The sequence below is a fragment of the Bubalus bubalis genome, chromosome X (genome assembly GCF_019923935.1).
Source record: "Bubalus bubalis isolate 160015118507 breed Murrah chromosome X, NDDB_SH_1, whole genome shotgun sequence".
Lineage (NCBI taxonomy): Eukaryota > Metazoa > Chordata > Mammalia > Artiodactyla > Bovidae > Bubalus > Bubalus bubalis.
In genome coordinates this window covers 85,778,176-85,800,362 of record NC_059181.1, presented here as the reverse complement: position 1 = coordinate 85,800,362, position 22,187 = coordinate 85,778,176, and the positions used below count along the sequence as shown (strand labels likewise).

Below are 22,187 nucleotides of genomic sequence, written 5' to 3'. Positions count from 1 at the left end.
GATGCTCTTAGTTTACCAATTTGAATTTTAAAAGCAAAAAAGTTATCAACCTGACAAGTATTTCTACATAGACTGCCTGTTATACCACATAGTGATCTTGAAAGCAGTTCTAGTTTCAGGCTTGTTAAAAAGCATTCTATTGTATGTTCTTGCCTCCCTTGTCAAAGATAAGGTACCCATTGTTGTGTGAGTTTATCTCTGGGCTTTCTTTCTTCTTCCATTGGTCTATATTTCTGTTTTTGTGCCGGTACCATACTGTTTTGAGGACTGTAGCTTTGTGGTACAATCTGAAGTCAGGAAAGTTGCTTCCTCCAGCTCCGTTTTTTCTTTTTCAAGATTGCTTTGACTCTTTGGGGTCTTTTGTGTTTGCATACAAACTTTGAATTTTTTTTGTTTTAGTTCTGTGAAAAATACCATTGTTAGTTTGATAGGGATTGCATTGAATCTGTAGATTACTTGGTTAGTACATTCATCATCACAATATTGATTCTTCCATTCCAAGAACATAGTATATCTCTCCATCTGTACACCCTCTTCAATAAGTGGTGCTGGGAAAACTGGGCAACAACATGTAAAAGAATGAAACTAAATCACTTTCTAACATCATATACAAAAATAAACTCAAATTAGATTAAAGACTTAAATGTAAGGCCAGAAACTATAAAGCTCTTAGAGGAAAACAGGCAGTACACTCTATGACATACATCACAGCAAGATCCTCTTTTACCCACCTCCTAGAGTAATGGAAATAAAAATAAACCAATGGGGCTTAATTAAACTTAAAAGCTTTTGCACAGCAAAGGAAACAGCAAACAAGATTAAAAAACAACCCTCAGAATGGGAGAAAATAATTGCAATTGAAACAACTGACAAAGGATTAATCTCCAGAATATATAAGCAGCTCATACAGCTCAACATCAGTAAAACAACCCAATCAAAAAATGAGCAGAAGACCTAAACAGACATTTCTCCAAAGAAGACATACAGATGGCTAAAAAAACACTAGAAAAGATGCTCAGCACTGCTCATTATTAGAGAAATACAAACCAAAACTACAATGAAGTGTCACCTCACACCAGTCAGAATGGCCATCATCAAAAAATCTACAAACAATAAGTTCTGGAGAGGGTGTGGAGAAAAGGGAACCCTCTTGCACTGTTGGTGGGAATGTAAAATGATACAGCTACTATGGAGAACAGTATGGAGATTTCCATTAAAAAAAAAAAAAAAACAAAAAAAACCTAAGAATAGAACCACATGACCCAACAAATCACACTCACTGGGCATATACCCTGATAAAACTATAATTGAAAGAGACACATGTACTCCAGTGTTCATTGCAACACTATTTACAATAGCTCGGGCATGGAAAAAACCTAGATGTCCAATGACAGATGAATGGATGAAAAAGTTGTGGTACATATATACAATGGAATATTAGCCATAAAAAAAAACACATTTGAGTCAGTTCTAATGAGGTAGATGAACCTAGAGCCTGTTATCCAGAGTCAAGTAAGTCAGTAAGAGAAAAATAAATATCGTATATTGATGCATGTATATGAAATCTAGTAAGATGGTATTGATGAGCCTATTTGCAGAGCAGCAGTGGAGATGCAGACATAGAAAACAGACTTGTGGACACAGTGGGAGGACAGGGTGGGATTAATTGAGAGAGTAGCATGGAAACATATACATTACCATATGTAAAACAGATAGGCAGTGGGAATTTGCTATAGAATGCAGGGAGCTCGAATTGGGTGCTCTGTGAGGGGAAGGATGGTGTGGGAGGGAGGTTCAAGAGGGAGGGGACATATGTATACCTATGGCTGATTCAGGTTGATGTATGGCAGAAACCAACACAAGATGAAAAGTAATTATCCTCCAGTTAAAAGTTTTAAAAAATGGCTTTCTAGTCTTATAGTGCTACTGTATTTGTTAGTTTCACAATGTTAAATTTGACTCATCAAGGGTGATATATATTCCATTTTCAGTTATATGAAAGCTCCCAACAAACAGAAGTCTAGAACCAGATCGTGTCATTGGTGAGTTCTACCAAAAGTTTAAAGACAAATTAATACCAATCCTTCTCAAACTCTTCCCAAAAATTAGAGGACAAAGGAACATTTCCAAATTAATTTTATGAAGCCAGCATTACCCTGATACCAAAATCACACAAGGACACCACAAAAGAGAAAATTACACTAGTAAATATAGATGAAAAAATCCTCAATAAAATATTAGTAAACCAAACTCCAATGCATTAAAAGGATCCTACACCATTATTGAGAGGAATTTATTCCAGAGTCACAAGGATGGCTCAACTTCTGTAAATCAAGCAATATGATACACTACGTTAACAAAATGAAGGATAAAAATCATATGATCCTCACAATAGATGCAGAAAAGCATTTGAAAAAATGCAACACCCACATATGATTTAAAAAAAAAAAACAACAAAGTAGGCATATAGGGAACATACCTCAGCATAATAAAGGCCATACAAGATAAGCCCACAACTAGCATCATTCTCTGGAGAAGGCAATGGCACCCCACTCCAGTACTCTTGCCTGGAAAATCCCATGTACGGAGGACCCTGATGGGCTGCAGTTCATAGGGTTGCTAAGATTTGGACACGACTGAGCGACTTCACTTTCACTTTTCACTTTCATGCACTGGAGAAGGAAATGGCAACCCACTCCAGTGTTCTTGCCTGGAGAGTCCCAGGGACGGGGGAGCCTGGTGGGCTGCCGTCTATGGGGTCGCACAGAGTCAGACACGACTGAAGTGACTTAGCAGCAGCAGCAGCAGCATTCTCAGTGGTGAAAACTTGAGAACTTTTCCTCTAAGATTAGGAACAAGCAAGGATGCCCACCCTTGCGCTTTTATTCAACATAGCATTGGAAGTCCTAGCCAGAGCAATTAGGCTAGGAAAAGAAGTAAAAAGCAATCAAATAGAAAAGGAAGAAGTAAAACTGTTCCTATTTGCAAGTGACATATTATATATTTAAAAAACAAAAAACTATCAGAATAAACAAATTCAATTTGTAGGACGCCAAATAAATATTTTAAAAATCTGTTGTGTTTCTATACACTAATCGAATTAGCAGAAAGAAAACTTAAGAAAACAATTCCATTTATCACTGCATCAAAAAGAATAAAAGATCTAGGGATAAATTTAACAAAGGGACCTGTCCACTGAAAACTGTAAGACATTGATGAAAAAATTGAAGAAGACACAAACAAAAGTAAAGATATTCCATGCTTATGGATTGAAAAAAATAATATTGTTAAAATGTTCATTCTACCAAAGCAATCTATAGATTCACAGCAATCCCTATAAAATTCCAATGACATTTTTCACAAAATAGAACAAACAATCCTAAAATTTGTATGGAATCATAAAAGACCCCAAAATAGCCAAAGACAGCATTAAGTCATGTCCAACTCTTGCAACCCCATGGACTGTAGCCTGCCAGGCTTCTCTGTCCATGGGATTCTCCAGGCAAGAATACTGGGGTGGGTTGCCTTTCCTTTTCCAGGGGATCTTCTCAACCCAGGAATCGAACCCAGGTCTCCAGCATTGCAGGCAGATTCTTTACTGAGTGAGCTATGTGGGAAGCCCCCAAAATAGCCAAAGCAATAGAAAAATGTACAAAACTGGAGGCATCATACTCCCTGAATTGAGACTATATTTCAAACCTATAATAATCAAAACAGGATGAAGACTATACTTTCAGGGATCGTTTCTGTCGTTTGTTACTAGAGAAGTTTCTCTGAATGTGTGGACTACCCAAAACCACAAGGAGGAGGCACAGCAGTCTCTCCTGAATACGAAGCCAGCTGTTGGTGTTGCTCCTGCAACTGCCATTAGTCACTGATGATTGTTCTCTTCCTTTGGGAGAGTAAGAGGGAAAGAACGTTGTCTGAGCTGAAATAAAACAAGCAGTATGGAATTCACACAAAACGGATGCATAGATCAATGGAGCAGAATAGGTGTCCCAGAAATAGACCCAGGCATGTATGGTCAATTAACTTATAACAAAGAAGCCAAGATTATAGAGTGGAGAAGGGACAGTCTCTTCAGTAAATGGTGTTGGGAGAATTGGACAGCCACATGCAAAAAAAAAGGAAGAAACTGGAGCATTATCTTACATCATATACAGAAATCAACTCAAAATAGATCAAAGATGTGAACATAAGACCTGAGACCATAAAACTAAAAGAAAACACAGATAGTAAACTCCTTGACACTGGTCTTAGCCATGAGCTTTTTAACTGGACACCAAAGCAAAGGCAACAAAAACAAGAAGAAATAAATTAGTGGGATTACATCAAACTAAAATAGTTCTGCACAGGAAAGGAAACCAACAAAATGAAAAGACAAGCTACTAAATGGGAAAAAAATTTCCAAGTCATACATCTGATTAGAGGTTAGTATCCAAAATATATAAAGAACTCAAATAACTCAATAACAAAAAACCAATCTGATTAAATAATGAGCAGAGAATCTGAACAGACATTTTTTCTAAAAAGGCATACATATGGCCAACAAGTACATGTAAAGGTTCTCAGTATCACTAATCATCAGGAAAATGCAAATCAAAGTCATAATGAGATCTCACCTCATACCTTTTTGAATGATTATTATAAAAAAAAAAAAAGTGCTGGCAAAGATGTGGAGAAAAGGAACCCTTGCCTACTGTTGGTGGGACTGTAAATACGTGCAGCCACTATGGTAAACACTATCAAGGTTCCTTGTAAAGTTAAAGATAGAACCATACCATGTGATCCAGCAGCACCCCTTCTGGGTATTTATCCAGAGAATAACTGGGAAAGATACTTGCACGCCTCTGTTCATTGCAGTATTATTTACAATAGCCACGCTGTGGAAGCAACCTAAATGTCCACTGACAGATGAATGGATAAAGAAGTAGCATATAAAAAAGAATTAAATCTTGCTATTTGTGTTAACTTAGATGAACCTTGAGGGTATTATCCTAAATGAAATAAGTCAAAGACAAATACCATATGATATCATTTATACGTAGAATCTAAAACCAAATAAACAAAATCAAAACAATAAACAAAAACCAAGTTCATGGGTACAGAGAATACATTGGTGGTTGCTAGAGGCAGGGGTGGGTGGAGGTGGGTGAAATAGATGAAAGGGGTTAACAAGTACAAACTTCTAGCAATAAAATAAGTAAGTGATGGGCATATAATTAATATACAGCATGGTGATTATAGTTACAATTTATACTGTATATTAAAAATTGTTTAAAACTTTTCATCACTTCATCACAAGAACAAAAATTGTATAACTATGTGTGGTGATTAGTATTAACTGAACTTACCATGATGATCATTTCATAATATATATGAATACTGAATCATTATGTTGTAAACCTGAAACTAATATGTCAGTTATATCTAAATTTTAGAAGAATTATATCAAAGCTTGACATTAGAATAAATGTAGATACTTATGGTTTAAGTATATTTAAGTCATGCCTTCATCTCACACGCTAGTAAAGTAATGCTCAAAATTCTCCAAGCCTGGCTTCAGCAATATGTGAACTGTGAACTTCCAGATGTTCAAGCTGGTTTTAGAAAAGGCAGAGGAACCAGAGATCAAATTGCCAACATCTGCGGGATCATCAAAAAAGCAAGAGAGTTCCAGAAAAACATCTACTTCTGCTTTATTGACTATGCCAAAGCCTTTGACTGTGTGGATCACAATAAACTGTGGAAAATTCTGAAAGAGATGAGAATACCAGACCACCTGACCTGCCTCTTGAGAAACCTATATGCAGGTCAGGAAGCAACAGTTAGAACTGGACATCGAACAACAGACTGGTTCCAAATAGGAAAAGGAGTATGTCAAGGCTGTATATTGTCACCCTGCTTATTTAACTTATGTGCAGAGTACTTCATGAGAAATGCTGGGCTGGAAGAAGCACAAGCTGGAATCAAGACTGCCGGGAGAAATATCAATAACCTCAGATATGCAGATGACACCACCCTTATGGCAGAAAGTGAAGAGGGACTCAAAAGCCTCTTGATGAAAATAAAAGAGGAGAGTGAAAAAGTTGGCTTAAAGCTCAACATTCAGAAAACTAAGATCATGGCATCCAGTCCCATCACTTCATGGGAAATAGATGGGGAAACAGTGGAAACAGTGTCAGACTTTATTTTTCTGGGCTCCAAAATCACTGCAGATGGTGACTGCAGCCATGAAATTAAAAGACGCTTACTCCTTGGAAGGAAAGTTATGACCAACCTAGATAGCATATTCAAAAACAGAGACATTACTTTGCCAACAAACATCCATCTAGTCAAGGCTATGGTTTTTCCAGTGGTCATGTATGGATGTGAGAGTTGGACTGTGAAGAAAGCTGAGTGCCGAAGATTGATGCTTTTGAACTGTGGTGTTGGAGAAGACTCTTGAGAGTCCCTTGGACTGCAAGGAGATGCAACCAGTCCATTCTGAAGGAGATCAGTCCTGGGTGTTCATTGGAAGGAATGATGCTAACGCTGAAACTCCAGTACTTTGGCCACCTCATGCGAAGAGTTGACTCATTGGAAAAGACTCTGATGCTGGGAGGGATTGGGGGCAGGAGGAGAAGGGGACGACAGAGGATAAGATGGCTGGATGGCATCACCGACTCAATGGACATGAGTTTGAGTAAACTCCGGGAGTTGGTGATGGACAGGGAGGCCTTGTGTGCTGCAATTCATGGGGTCGCAAAGAGTTGGACACGACTGAGCCACTGAACTGAACTGAACTGAAGTCATGCCTAGCTTTTGCTGAGAATATTACGTAGACTAGAATTTTCCCTTCTCAAAATGATTTACAGGATTCTTGGCCAGTTTGTTGATTTTCTGAGTGCTCTCTTCTTTTTCACATCTTGCATATATTTTTTTGAAACTCATTATTTTTTCTGCAAGTGCATAAATAATAAAAGCTAACATGAAACTTCAGCAAGAAAATTTTAGTCCTTTTCAGAAGTTTTAGTGAAATATTTCCTTTCTTTTTTACAATTTAGTTGGTTTGAAGGAGTAAGCCGTAGGGTGGTAAGAACTGTATTAGGAAACAAGTACTGGTTGAACCTGCAATATGGGGTTTTTTGTAGAATTTAACATACTTTATTATAAATAATCAAAAGTTTGTCTACTGCCTTGCATGTTTACCACTAGTAGGATAATGTTATTTTCTTCTTGTTGTTTTTTAATTTTGATATATAAATATCATTGGTTCATGAATAACAAGAATTATGATACTTTATTCAAAGCTTTTTGTGTAAATACCCAAGATGGAACCAGTTCAATCCAAATTTTAATTGTATACTTATTATGTGTGTAAAAATGTGCCACATGTTTGATTTATAAGTGTTTAGACAAAAATACATGTATTCCAAGTGCGAGATTGTTAACTTTTTTAAAAATAGGATGTAAGGAGAAAAGTCATTTGTTTAAAAAGCTTTTAACATAATGTGGAAACATTTGAGTCACAAATAGATGATCTTATGCCCCTAGACAAGCATAAGCACTAAATGAAGAAGGAAATATTCAGTAGGTGATGTTGAATACTTTGTTGGACAGGTCACAGTCCTCATGAGCAGAGCAGGGAACACTGTGGTAGATTTAGTATTATCATATATATTCTCATTGTTATTGGGAAAAATTGTTTTAATTGTGAAAATGGGTATGAATTCTTCTAAGGCTTTATTAGAAGAAAACAATGCAAATATATGTTGAGCAAAGGTAGCTATGTATGAATTATCTCTGACCACAAATAAGTTTTCAATGTAGTTGAAGAGTCAAGACGGGCATATGTGAAACAATTATAAACATAATGGAATAAGAACCTACCCTAATTTTTAGGGTAAGCTGTCTTTGTCCTGGAAGTTTTCATGGAAGAAATGGGGATTTGAGATGTCTAGTGAAGAATTCATAGACTTCTTCATGTGAAGATGAAATTTCTCTTTTACAATAGAACCTACTGTGGTTATTATTTGGCACGCTTATTGTAAGCAATTAATTTCATTGTAGCATGCTAGGGATGATGAACACAGGTTTTGAAATCAAGCTACCTGGACCCAAATTTGGATTCCACCACTTATTAGCTATATCACTGTAAAATGGGGATAATAGTATCTTTCTTATAGAGTTGTTAGTATTAAAGAGAATAATGCATCTACATTTCATGGGAATAGCATGAGATCTGGAATCTGACAGACCTTGGTTCAAATCCCAGTTCTGCTACTTACCAAAGACCTTAGGCACTTGAGTTTCTCTAAGATTTCAACTATCATGTATGAAACGAGTTGCCAGTCCAGGTTCGATGCACGATACTGGATGCTTGGGGCTGGTGCACTGGGACGACCCAGAGGGATGGAATGGGGAGGGAGAAGGGAGGAGGATTCAGGATGGGGAACACATGTATACCTGTGGCGGATTCATTTTGATATTTGGCAAAACTAATACAATTATGTAAAGTTTAAAAATAAAATAAAATAAAAAAAAAAAAGATTTCAATCTTCACATTTCTAAATGGAGATGATAAAGCCTAACTTAAAGGGCTGTTTTGATGATTAAATGAAGCAATTTATGTAAAGCACTTAACAGAAGACCTGACATCCAGTAAAAGCTCTATGAATAATTTTATGTTGTTATATAATCCAAATCATGTAGAGACTTCAGTTTTATATTTTTATTCATATTTTTAGGGTGAACCTGGTCTGCCTGGATACCCAGGGAACCCTGGTACCAAAGGTTCTATGGGAGAAACTGGTTTGCCTGGATTACCGGGGACCCCTGGAGCAAAAGGACAACCAGGCCTTCCTGGATTCCCTGGTAATACTACTTTTCTTAAATGCTTCTTTCTCTCCTTCCTTATTTACTCTAATCTATGTCATAAAGCAACTTCTTAGTTGACAGACCTCTGTTCTATTTCTCAGATACTGACAGCAATGCAATCTCGAACTATCTCTTTTACTTTTCTTTTTTTGCCCACATTTCTTTCCATAGAAAATGAAAATGGGCATTACCAATTCAGCAGTACAATATCCTGTGGGCATAGAGACTGGTGGAGCATTTTTGAGTCTAACTGCTAGCCACAAGTCAGTTAAGAGGCCTTACTATTTTTGTAGGTGGTAATGTACACTACCGTTCTGTAGCCTGCTGCTGATTCTCTTAGAGTGTTGTCCTCAGGCACACAGTGGGTGGCTGTTGGTAGAACAATTATACACTTTATTCAAATGATAAGGACTGAGTTGTGCAAGCAAAGGGTCTTAGCACTATAATCAAGTAGGTGATCTGAACTTGATAAAGTATCTGCTCTGTTTATGTTTGTGTTTATTTTTGTTTGATTTTTGGATTGCACTGTGGCACAGATGGAGTGGGTCTTTGATTATCTTTTCCTTAACCTTTTTATTAAAGTATAGCCTAGATACAGTAAAATGTACAAGAAAATAGATGAATATTTACATATCTATCTATCTATCTATCTATATATATATATATATTCGTGTACCCACCACACATATCAAAGTATAAAACAATTCTCTTACCCCATGAAATTTACCTATTCCCCTTCACAGTGAACCTCCCTCTCCCAGGTAACTACTACTATAACTTCTATCACTACCAATTAACTTTACCTGTTTTTGAAATTCACATTAATGGAATCATACAGTATATATCTTTGTGTCTAACTTCTTTCACTCATCATTATGCATATAAGATAAAGTTATCTTGTTGCCTGTCAGCAGTTTGGTTTTTTAATCATTGCTCCATAATATTCCATTGAAGAAATAAACCATAATCAATTACCTATTCTCTTCTTGATGGACTTCTGGGTTGTTTCCAGTTTGGAACTATGAAGAAAAAAGATGCTATTAATATTCTTTAACATGTTTTTTTGGGGACCTACATACTCATTTCTCTCACACAAAAATTTATGTGGTAGAATTACTGAATCATAAAGTAGGTGTACATTTAAGTTTAGTAGATGGTGTCAGTTTTCCAAAGTGGTTTTATGCCTTAGAGTCCCACCTGCAATGTTTGAATGTCTACGGGTAGTTCCTGGTGGCTTGCCATGATCGTATAGTGGTTAGTACTTTGTATTGCGAAGTGTCCAGTTGTCTGTATCCTTACCTCATTTGATATTGTCAGTCTTTTTAATTTTAGCAATTTTGGTCAGTATATAGAAGTATCCCAATGAAGTTTAAACTTACATTTTCCTAATGAACAATAATATTAAACACCTTTTCATATACTTATTGGCCATTTGGGTAGCATTTTTATGAAGAGCCTGCTCTAAGTCCTTTTGCTCTTATTTAATGAGTTGTTTGCCTTTTTTTGGTATTGATTCAGAGCTGTTCTTTATATATTCTGGATATGAGTTCTTTGTCAGATACATGTATTACAAATAGATTCTGTCGCAAATTTGCCTTTCACTCTTAATCACATCTTAGTGATGTTAATTTTGATAAAATCCAATTTCTTTTTTTTAAGTCTTCTTGTTGTTTAGTCACTTAGTTGTGTCTGACTCTTTGCAACCCCATACTGTAGACAGGCTCCTCTGTCCATGGGATTCTCCAGGCAAGAATACTGGAGTGGATTGCCATTTCCTTCTCCATTTTAAAGTCTAATTTCTTATATACTTTCATGGTTAGTGCTTTTTGTATCTTATTTAAGAAATATTTGCCTACTCAGGTTTATGGAACTATTCTAATTTTTTCTATAGCTTTCAGTGTTTAAGGTTTGATATTTAAGTTTATAGTCTGTCTTGAATAAAAATAGTTTTATCATGTGATTAGGGATCAAGGTTCATTTTTTTTCATACAAATGTCCAATTGCTCCACACTGTTTTTTTTATTTTAAAGAAACTGAGTTCTTCTTTACTTCTGATCATCAAAAGACACAATTAAAAAATGAATAGGGAAGCTACACATTAGGAGAAAATACTTACAAAACATATATCTCATAAATAACTAATGTCTGAGATATATAAAGAACTTCTGCAACTCAATAATAAGACATGCAGTCCATTTTTTTTAAATGAGGAAAACTTGGAGCAGATATTTCACAAAAGAAGATAAGACGAATGTCCAATAAACACATGCAAAAGTGATCAATATGAGAAATGCAAATTAAAACCATAATGAAGTAGCATTACATTTCTGCCCAGAATGGCTATTATTAAAACAATTGGATCAGTATATGTTATATAAGAACTTGGAGCAGCTGGGATTCCCAATATTGTTGTTTGTTTATAAATCAGAGCATATAACTATTCTCTGACTCAGCAGTTTCACCCCATCTAAGTATTTATCCAAAGATAAATTAAGACTTGTGTCTACAAAAATACCAGTTCAGAGATATTTATAGAAGCATTACTCATAATAGCTAAGTAGACCAGGTTTCCATAAATAGAATAGTGTTCATGATAGCTAAAACCTGACAACAACCCAAATGTTCAACAGTACACGAATGGATTTTTAAAATTTTGATATGTCCATACAATAGAATCCTACCAGTTAACTCTACAAGTATAATATTATGGTAATTATTTTTATTATGAATATGTAATAATGCCAGCCTCTAAATAAATCAATATAAAACTTAAAATTATTCTTAAATCATCAAGCAAACACCAGTGTGTTTGGGGGTTTTCTTTCTATTCTTTACTGTTTCTATGCTAACATTCTAAATTGTAACTTGGAATTGTAGCTCTCAAAGCAATGCAGTTTTTGTTTATCATTAAATTGAGCTCTTTACTCTAGGAACCCCAGGCCTTCCTGGACCAAAAGGTATTAGTGGTCCTCCTGGGAACCCTGGCCTTCCAGGAGAACCTGGTCCTGTAGGTAAGAATGAAAACTAAGGATTTGCCATGCTATAAAATTAAGGCTTATTCATTTTTGGAAAGTCAAATCATTTCTGGGAGCTGTGCGCGTTTTCAAGACAAACATGCTGATCATTCACTCCATACTACTTGTTAGATACGAAATGAACAATTCTTAATAAAATTTGCTTAAAATTATTATTATGGGACCTTATTTTTCAGGCTCACTTTTTCCAAGGAGAGTTATTTCAGGTATCCTATAATAGTAGATAGAAGTTCTCATTATTTTAGAATGGCAAAGTGTAGTTTTGCTTGTTTACTGTTCTAAGCAAATCACTCCTTTTGGCCCCCTATGAGGCCTATAATTCACCCCGCTTCCATTCTCCCCCCCTCCACACACCTTGCTTTTTTACATATTCTAAAAGATAGGTTAAATGAGAAAGTGAGTTTGAATACTGAGTGGATGATAAAACAGTTCCTTATTCTCATTATCCTTTATTTCTTTTTCACAAGGTTTCATGACTTAAAGAAATGTCCCAGAGACACTCTGTGTCTTTTGGCTAGAATTATTTGAGGCTAAAATCAAAAGAATTGGGAATATAGGAGAAAAAGGAAATTGAGAAGAAAAGTGTAACCTGCTGTACTCTGTTCTTTAGGTGGTGGAGGTCGTCCTGGGCCACCAGGGCCTCCAGGTGAAAAAGGCAAACCAGGTCAAGATGGTATTCCTGGACCAGCTGGACAGAAGGGTGAACCAGGTACTATATTTTTTTAATTGTCCTTAATTTTCTAATTTCTTCCTTGTCTACTTTAGCTTTTGCCCTTAAGTACCCATAGTGAAATTCTTCCTTATCCTCTAAGCTACTATACACGTCTCCCTTCCTATTTACCTTCTTCCTGAGAATATTACCTCACATTTATTGAATCAAGTTGCCTCCCTCTTATGAAAAACTCCATAATCTTTTATTGCTCAATTTTCCATGTCAAGAAGCTATCTAGCTTTTTTTTAACTACTCTGGATGACCTTCTTTCACCATGCAATGTATATAATATATATAAACATATATATATATAATATATAAAAACATATATATATATGATATGTGTATTTAAAAATATACTTAATACTCATCACAAGTAGAATATAAGTTTATATAATTTTTTCATGTTCAAATTGTAGTTCCATGTTGGAAATAAGTCTTCTCCATGTTTCGTATGATATACATTGCAGCACTTGCTAAAAACCTAAATAATCCAAAAATAATTTCTTCTTATTTCAGTTATTATTATCTGTTTGAAAGTTTTGGGTTTATGTTCTGACAGGTCAACCAGGCTTTGGAATCCCAGGACCCCCTGGACTTCCAGGACTTTCTGGTAAACTTTAATAAAGCATGTTAAATCAGTCAGTAAAAAGATAATATTCTCCAGTACACTTATTTTTTCATCTCCACATACAACCCCAGACAACTCAAAGCTAGAGTTACATCTTGAAGCATTTCTTAATTAGCAACTTAGTATAAGCTATTGTACTATAAAAATGCACAATTAAGAAAATTAATATACAGATATCTCTCATTAACCTCATAAATGTTAAGGAAATTATAAAGAAAGCAAAATTGTAGGAAGAGTTAGGTTTCAGTAAGTTTTTCTTTTTTTCAGTAATTTTTTAAAAGCTCTTTTAGCCAGAAGAAAAATACTTTTTTTTCCCCATGGAAACCAAAACCAAGATAATATAAGTAAACTGTAGAAATATGTACCAATCATAAAAATGTCTATTGAAAACTCCATTTTAATTTATATCTTGGAGGGTATGTGTGCACACGCATCTACCTCCCTCATTTGTTTTTACTCTCATTGTAAGCCCCAAGTAGTTAATTAAATGACTAAATGTGTACAGATACGTATTTTTATGTTCTGAAATGACCATCAGCTATTTATGGAGGATTTTTTCAAACCACACATAGATCACTTAGAAATTCCTGTATTCCTTTTATGAATCCAACATAAAAATTATTACTCTAATGTATAACTGTTATATTGCTCTCCAGCATGTCAGTGGTATAGAAAAGCTGTTGAAAACAGTTTGTCTAGATTGTGATTCTAAATCTTGGATGGAATGGTCGTTGGGGACACACAGCAACCATTGAAGATCCATATCTTTCAATGGTCTCAAAAATTTGTCTCAAAACAGATGGGGGAATACCTGTACACCCATGGCTGATTAATGTTAATGTATGGCAAAACCACCACAATATTGTAAAGTAATTAGCTTCCAATTAAAATTAATAATTTTTTAAAAATATTTTGTGTTAGGAATTTCCTCTAGCTATCTCTAACCTATTCTTGTAAATATTTTATACTTTTGTTTTTTTCTCCCTTTTTTCCCTCCTAACTACTGGTCATGTGATCATTACTCTATCTCCTAACACAAAGGATATCTTTTAGAATGCAAGTTATTATTGTTTCTATATTTCTATACATACTCTAACAAATAGTTCTGATAACAGATAAGCCTAATAGAAAAAATGGGTTTTCTGGATGGGTTGGGGATTTGGTAGGAGGTAGAAATGACCTTAGTAAATCCTGTTATTTTTTCTAATAAGTGGGAGTAGCTTTAGTCTTACAGGCAAGCCTAATTAGTATTCAGTATCACTTAATATGTTCTATAACATGACTTTGCTTTCATAGGTCAAAAGGGTGATGAAGGATTACCTGGCATTCCAGGAAACCCTGGCCTTCCAGGTCCAAAGGGTGAACCAGGCTTTCATGGTTTCCCTGGTCTGCAGGGTCCCCCAGGCCCTCCTGGTTCTCCAGGTCCAGCTCTGGAAGGCCCTAAAGGCAGCCCTGGACCCCAAGGTCCTCCTGGGAGACCAGGTATGTACATGAGTGGTAGGGGAATGGTCTATTTATTAGTCCATTTTTGCTGGCAGGTTATTCAGTCTTTAGGACGTTAAAATCTGCAATCCAAAGAACTTCTTAAAAAGAAATAGCTTGTTTTATTCCTGGCTCCATCCATTTCCATGGCATCTAATAATTCTTTTCAGTAATGTATTTCATCATTTACTTAAAGTTGAGCTAAAACAAACCAACTTGGAGGAAAAAAAGGAAATAATGAATTTATTAGTCTTTTTATTAAAATAAAGCTATACTGAGGGAAAAAAAAAACTATACTGATAACCTGACAGCAAAATGCAAGCTGCATTTTTAATGTGAGCTGCTCAGCATGTTATCACAGAAATCATTTTAGTGATCACCCAATAGATGCTTGTGGTCCATACCAAAAATGTTGCTATGGTTCTGTCATATGATCAGCACATGTCACTAAGCACAATAAAAAAATTTATCTTCTCTAGGAGCTAGGCAATCAAATTTATCTTCAACATCACAGCATGATTAAATTGAATAGTGATCTCTTCATACCAGCTTCATGTCTATACCTCATTTGTCTTGTGTTAACTGCTCTAATGGTCTCAGTTTTGCATCCAATGTTCACTTTTCCTTTTGTGTTTGTGCTGTTTCATTTCATTTTACTAAGTTTGGAAATACTCATTTTCATTCTGGATTAATGTCGCTGAGCTCAATCACTGAAGATAGATTATTAACAGATACTTGAGACTTAATTAACAGATACTTGAGACTTAATATTCAGTTTTTAAATTTCTAATTATTGAAAATTTGGCCCTCATTGATTTTTTTAAAGTAAGATAAATGTAAAATTAAAGAAACAAAAAAATTGCCTTTTTATCCTTTGAAGGTCTGACTCATTTTTATAATGTATTTAAAAGTGCAAATTTCCATAAACTTTGAAGTGATTGCAGTCAGTTTTAATAAGATATTCTGTAAAAACATGAATCAATGGGATCACATACTTTGTTCAGGAGATCATTTTCAAAACCAGATTTTATCTGATCTGACTATTTATAGAAGGTATTATTTATAAAGTTTTCCTTTGCTTTACTATTGAAGAAAATCAGTGAAGCTCTCAGCTATGTTAATTCTCTTGCATGTAATGTAAAGCATTGACATGAATATCTTGCTTGGTTATGCATGTAATAATTCAAATAAACCAAACTATTCTCCTTTTTAGTATTTTAATCAGCACTGTGGCTATTTATTATCAGTAATGGAGTTCAATGTTGAAAATTATTTTGAAATATGTCAACATAAAGACATCATTCATAAAAGTTTTTTTAAATTACCATTTCTAAAAGAAATTTTAACAAAAGTAGTCAGAAGAAGAACACACATCTGATGAGTATTTGTAACCTTTCAACATGTTCATAAACTACAAATTAAAATGGAATTTTAAACCCAGTTGCTCTTAGAATTGATTGTTGTCTGCACTTATAGTAATGATTATTATAAGAATGATTTTTGGCTTTTCAAAATATGTCACATGTGCTGTTTTTTTTTTAATGTTGATGTGAAGTGGTGATAATTTGGTTTATATACAGATGCATGAATATAAACTTGCAGGGTATTCTTTTATTGAATTAAAGTTTAACTTGAAAAAAATTAGTGTAATGCTTTAGTTTCTTGATATTTCTAACAATTTTGATATTTTTCCTTTTTGTTAATGATGACATTGGGCCTTGGTGAACTTTGATCCCTATCCAGGTCCTACAGGTTAGCTCCTTAACTCCAAAGTAGTATCTGCATGAAATATGAAACTTTTTCTTTTATTTATATATATATATTTATATGTATGTGTATATTATTTATATACACATGTGTATGTGTATATATAGGTATATATACACCTGTGTCTAATGTTTTCAAGTATTTGAATATATTTTAAGAGCATATATGCCAATTCAGTTCTTACATGTTGGTCTATCTCTGAAAGTTATTAGGAATTTGTACAGTCCAGTTTTTCTGTCTATTGGAATAACTCAAAATAACCTACTTAGAAAAACTGATTTATCATTTTAAAATTTATATATTTATGTTTTTTTAGTTGGAAATTTATAGTATTCAAAACTATATTATATACTATTTTACACTTTCTGTGTATTTCCTATTTTTGCTTCATATCTGCTAATATTATTGAAATTAAACTATTCTTCAAAAAGATATTTTTTAAAGAATAATATATATTATCAGATCCTGCAAATATGCAATTCTTGATGAACCATACCTCTTGTAACTTTTCAAACCATCCCACCTTCACATTTTTGTTTGTCACAAAGTTCTAAATTCTGCTACTATATAAATGAACTAATAGGCTCAGAGTTAAAAATAAATTTAGTGTAACCAGCAAAATTAGAAACCTTTTAATCTTATTTTCATCCTATACATATAAACAGTACACACCTAGAAATAGTTACCAAGAGCTGCCCATTAGAAAATTGCTGATTAATATTAAAAGATTTTCACCTAATCAGAAGTAAAAAGAATCACAAATATCTGAATGTGTTTATTATTCAAGATAAAGAGCCCTTTTCACATTTCTGAGGAGCAGCTAAAAGGGGAAAAAGTATAATCCTGAGTTCTAGCTACTGGGAATGGCAGGAAATTTTCTCTTCTTATTATTTTAAAATTTATACTTTTTCAAGATGCTTTTTAGGAAGCAGTCTATCTCTATCTGAATTGATTCCTTGATTTATTACTACCCCACAAACCCATTATTTCATATAACCATATATTATCACTCCAGAAGGACCTAAGTTTTACATTAGTCAAACAGATATTCACTAGATACCAGCTAATGGTAGTAAGACAGGTTTTATTCAAGACTATTGCATTAGGGGGAGAAGGCAATGGCACCCCACTCCAGTACTCTTGCCTGAAAAATCCCACAGACAGAGGAGCCTGGTGGGCTGTGGTCCATGGGGTCGCTAGGAGTCGGACACGACTGAGCGACTTCACTTTCATTTTTCACTTTCATGCATTGGAGAAGGAAATGGCAACCTACTCCAGTGTTCTTGCCTGGAGAATCCCAGGGATGGCGGAGCCTGGTGGGCTGCCGTCTATGGGGTCGCACAGAGTCGGACATGACTGAAGCAACTTAGCAGCAGCAGCAGCAGCAGCATTGCATTAGGGGAAAGACTATTGCAACAGGAAAGAGAGACTGAGCTCAGGTCAGAGTACAACAAGGTCAAATGGGGGTTTTATTCAACTAGTAGAGTAAAGGACTCAGTGGATGAAAAATTACTAAAAGGAGACATCAAGGGTCAACAGATTCTTGCTAAACTGGCCTATTAGAGGTCTCATCAAAGGCAGTCTAAGGGCTATTAGGGTCCTTGAGGTCTTGCCAAAGTCTTGCTAGAGTCTTGCTAAAGGCAGTCTAAGGACTTAGACATTAAGGATGAGGAATAAGGAACTTGATCAGATATTGGGGGCGGGGGCCGGGGCAACTCACGCTAAACTGACTTAGCAAGATTCTTGCTAAAAGTGGACTGAACAGACCAAGGACAGGGCCCAAGGAGTAAGGCCTAATTGAGAAGAGGGCTCAGAGGAATCTGTCTGAAGTTTAGTCACAGATGAGAAAACTAAGGCCCAAAGAAGTGAATAAGCTTGCTCAAGGTCATATTGTTAGTTACTGGCATAGCAGGGAATCTGACTTGGGGTTCCCCAGTACTTAGTTAAGTATCTGTTCTACTAGTAAAACATACCATCTTTCCACACAGACAGCTACATATCTTGATGCTTATGATCTGGCCTCTTATTCTAGTTATAAATATGATAAGTGATTGAACAAAGCTGCTTCTGCCATTTTAGGAGACTTTTAGCACAGCAGACTGGGCCTTGCCTTTGCTTTTTTGTTTTCTGTTAACTCTAAATCTCTATCAACCCCTACTAACTGTTGCTTGTGTTTTCCTAAATGGATGTCATCAAAAAGATTAAGACAAATGCATGCTATTTAACTATTGCCAAGATAAAGAGAAGACTAGGGTATGCTTTAAAGTAATTTTGAGTCCCCCGCCCCCAGCCCTGTCTGACTTGCATAGAAGTTGCTGCCTTGATCACTTCCAGACTTTACAGTCAGCCACAAGATTGTCTTCTTCCAAGGCTCTAGAATATATTCAGAGAAAAAAAAAAGGAAAGTAGCCATATTAGTTTAAAACTGATTTGACAACTTATTTACAAGATGTACTCTAAATTACATAGTTATTGGAACCCAGTATTTGTAGTATTCTCTTCTTTGCAGCAATTGGAGACTGCAACCCTAAGTGGAAACTGGATTTAAAATTTACCAATCAATTCATTAGCTTATCTTTAATTATTACTACTCATGTATAAGAGATTTTTTGTTTTATTTTGTTTTTCAGTTAAACTTTGTTAGGTCATTTGAGAAATAATTAATTTAGAAACTCGTGTACAAAATTGACTTGGCATATAACTCATTAAAATGTTACCTTTTAGAATTAAAGTCTTAGAAGTTTTGCTATGATATGATCTGAAGTTTTCCTTGTTACTTAGACTGAAATATCATATATTTCAATGAGATATTTTTCTAAGAGTTCTTATTTTGGTCCTTCTATAGCAAACACATATATAAAATGTCTTTACTCAAACTCTGAATTATCTTAAGTAGAAATTCTAATTTATCTAGCTAATAGTGTTGCCAGACTCTGCTTAAAGTGTTGTCTTGAGTCAGTTTGCTGTATGTGATTTAGAAACCATTTAAACAAACAGAAGCTGATTTTTGGGCTTCCTGGATTTCAAATTGTCAAATGCTTTAAGAGTCTTATTACTCGGTATAGTAATGTTTTATATTTATATGACATACCCTCATTTATATCATGCTCCTTGAAGGCAGAGTTTGGGTCTAGCTAATCTTTGTGTTCCCTGTGTCATCTTGCACATGGCAGGTCAACATTTTAAAAAATATATTTGATCTTTAAAACAACTCTGAAGGAGATTACGGTAGACAACACTATTCCCATTGTGTGGGTGAGAAAACAAGCTCAGAGAGATTGAATTGCCCAGAATCTCATAGATATAAGTAAGTAGTAGAGCCAAGAATAAATCCTCAGTCTTCTAATTTCTAGGATTCAGTATGCTAGTACAATTTATTCTCTCTGCAAACCTCAACCTATAAATCATAGCAAGACTTGTAAGAAAAGGAAATTGGGTTTATAGTCAATTAACATTAACCAGGAGTTGTCCTGTTTGTAGGCTCTTTATCTTTTTAATGATCCTTCTTTTAATAGTTAATAGTCTAATTTAATATGTACACCAAATAATATAAAGTAGATGTGATATTTTCTGTAGTTTGGGGTGGGATATTGCATGCCAAAATATTTTTGAAGGGCCCCTTCAGTGATGGTCTTCACATCTTTGGAAAATTCTACTCTTAGCTTTCAAGTTCAATGGTGAGCAAACATATATTGGTTTTTTCTCTTTGAGTATATTACAAGTAATAATGGAAGAGAAGAAAGCTTCTTGATGGATTATTTTTAAAAATCACGATCTGTCTTCATGGAATGATTTTCAAAGAAGACAAACAGAAGTACAGTTGGTAATGGCCATTGTATATTTGTTTTAATTTCTCTGTTAGGTCATCTGTGATCTTTGTATATTTGCCTGGTAAGGTCTTCAACTGTAGCTCCTTGGAGCAGTCTGCCTATACCAAGAAATTTGCACCTTGTGTTTTTGCTAAAGAATGGCAGAGGCCAAGATAAACTTTTACCCAAAAGTTTTACCCAAAGGAGTAGAAGGCTATCAGTGAAGTGGTACTCCCTTTCCAACTTTCATATTTTGAGGTTCTAACTTTTGGAAAGCCATTGTAGCATTTCATTTGAGTTAATGAAAACTAGCAGCTTATTTCATAGAATAAGCTCTATTTTAAAATATTTGGCTCTCTATACTCCTGTATGGTTCTGTTTGCATACTGATTACGCTGTAGGTGTAAGAAATGCTGGCAAAGAGAATTATTGTTTAACTTGTGCTATAATGTGAACCACTTCTAACTCATAATCTTATTTTGTACTGTGTGATGTCTGATACTGCTAACATCGATCTTTGGGCTTTGGTGAACTCTGATCTTCCCAGGTTTTCAAGGTTAGACTGGTCAATTTTTTTTTTAATGCTTTGTATGTGTGACAAGAGAAATGCACTTTTTTTTGCTATAATTCAGAAGTCATTGAAGAGTGCTGTTATCCTCAAATAACTACGTGCTCTGGTATTTAACATTTTGGTGAAGGTAATGTGACTTGTTTATAATCAAGTTTGAAATGACATTAGGTCTTTGTGGTTTCAATTGTTTATAATAGGTAATTCATACATATAAACATGTTGAATTTTAAATGGAAATACACTTATTTTTATATTTAAGATGCATTATTTAGGCAGGCATCTGACACATTTGTAACCTTTGTGTGTTAATTTTATTTTCTTGAATTTTTTTTGCCTGAGATTGATCAGAGCTGTGCTTTCATGGCTATTTTCAATAATGAAAGAGGGTAACTATCAAGTATTGTTATAAATAAAACTTACCTGCCCCTTGTGTTATTAGCAAATCAGTAATTTAAATTTAAGAGACACTAGAACAATAGGTCTGAATCAATAACATGTAAATTTACCCAAATTTCCTTTTAATTGCAAACAGAACAATTCCCAAAACATGCCTACTTTTTTTTTTTTTTTCCAAATGATAAGTGTTCTGATTACTTTTCAGATTGGGGAGAGAAGAATAAAATGTTCCTTTTTTTTCCTCCTCTTAATCTTACCCTAGTCACTGGTAGATTGATTCACAGATAGTTTACTTTTCTCTTAATAATCTGATTTGCTACCTGATTTCTAGTCTAAATTACACATTATGGAAGAAGGTAACAATTTTTGTCAGAAAACCCTACTTAGGGGTTTGAACTCAATAATTGTTTTTATTTGTTTAAATTCAAAATACCCAACCCTTTCTTTATGATTGGGAAGGGAATTTCTGAAAATGTCTATCTGGTTGCTGGGCTAGGGTGACTATATGATTTAAACTGTTTAAACATAAATGATTGTTGTACTGTTGTGAACCTGCTTCCTCTTTCTCAAGTGACAGTGTTATATTATGAAATCACATAGAAATAGCTGAAAGATTAAAAACGGGTTCATATTTTAAAATATGTTCTTACCTTCAGTTTTACTAGTAATGAAGATAATTGTTTAAAAATTCTTATATAATTCTTACTATGTGCCAGGCACTGTGTTTATAGATATTATCTTATTTAATTCTTGGAACAGCCTGATAAAGTAGGTACTATTCTTATTTCCATTTCAAAGAAGTTGAAATTGAGGCCAAGGTGATGAATAAAACTTAAAGAGGTCAAATAGCTAATGATTGATTAATGAGTCCAGCATTCATGATCTCTAAGCCATGCTGCCTTGTTAGCATGAAGCCACTGATTCT

General features: G+C 34.7%; 1 protein-coding gene and 1 non-coding gene across 6 annotated transcripts in view; both read left to right on the top strand.

Moving 5' to 3' along the window:
* The window catches only part of COL4A5 (collagen type IV alpha 5 chain), a 252,771-nt gene that overhangs the window by 213,518 nt on the left and 17,066 nt on the right, over window positions 1-22,187 (top strand). For 2 of the 5 annotated variants that reach the window (XM_006072342.4, XM_006072341.4), the window contains 7 exons: window positions 8,730-8,856; window positions 11,790-11,870; window positions 12,505-12,603; window positions 13,169-13,219; window positions 14,534-14,719; window positions 16,463-16,471; window positions 20,843-20,851. In XM_006072342.4, the coding sequence (XP_006072404.1) occupies window positions 8,730-8,856; window positions 11,790-11,870; window positions 12,505-12,603; window positions 13,169-13,219; window positions 14,534-14,719; window positions 16,463-16,471; window positions 20,843-20,851 (562 nt within the window). The remainder of the gene's footprint in view (window positions 1-8,729; window positions 8,857-11,789; window positions 11,871-12,504; window positions 12,604-13,168; window positions 13,220-14,533; window positions 14,720-16,462; window positions 16,472-20,842; window positions 20,852-22,187) is intronic. The other 3 variants (XM_006072346.4, XM_006072345.4, XM_006072343.4) reach the window with 2 other exon arrangements.
* LOC112582438 lies at window positions 3,722-3,932 on the top strand. Its single transcript, XR_003106969.1, has one exon. It is a non-coding gene; the product is annotated as a small nucleolar RNA U3 (small nucleolar RNA).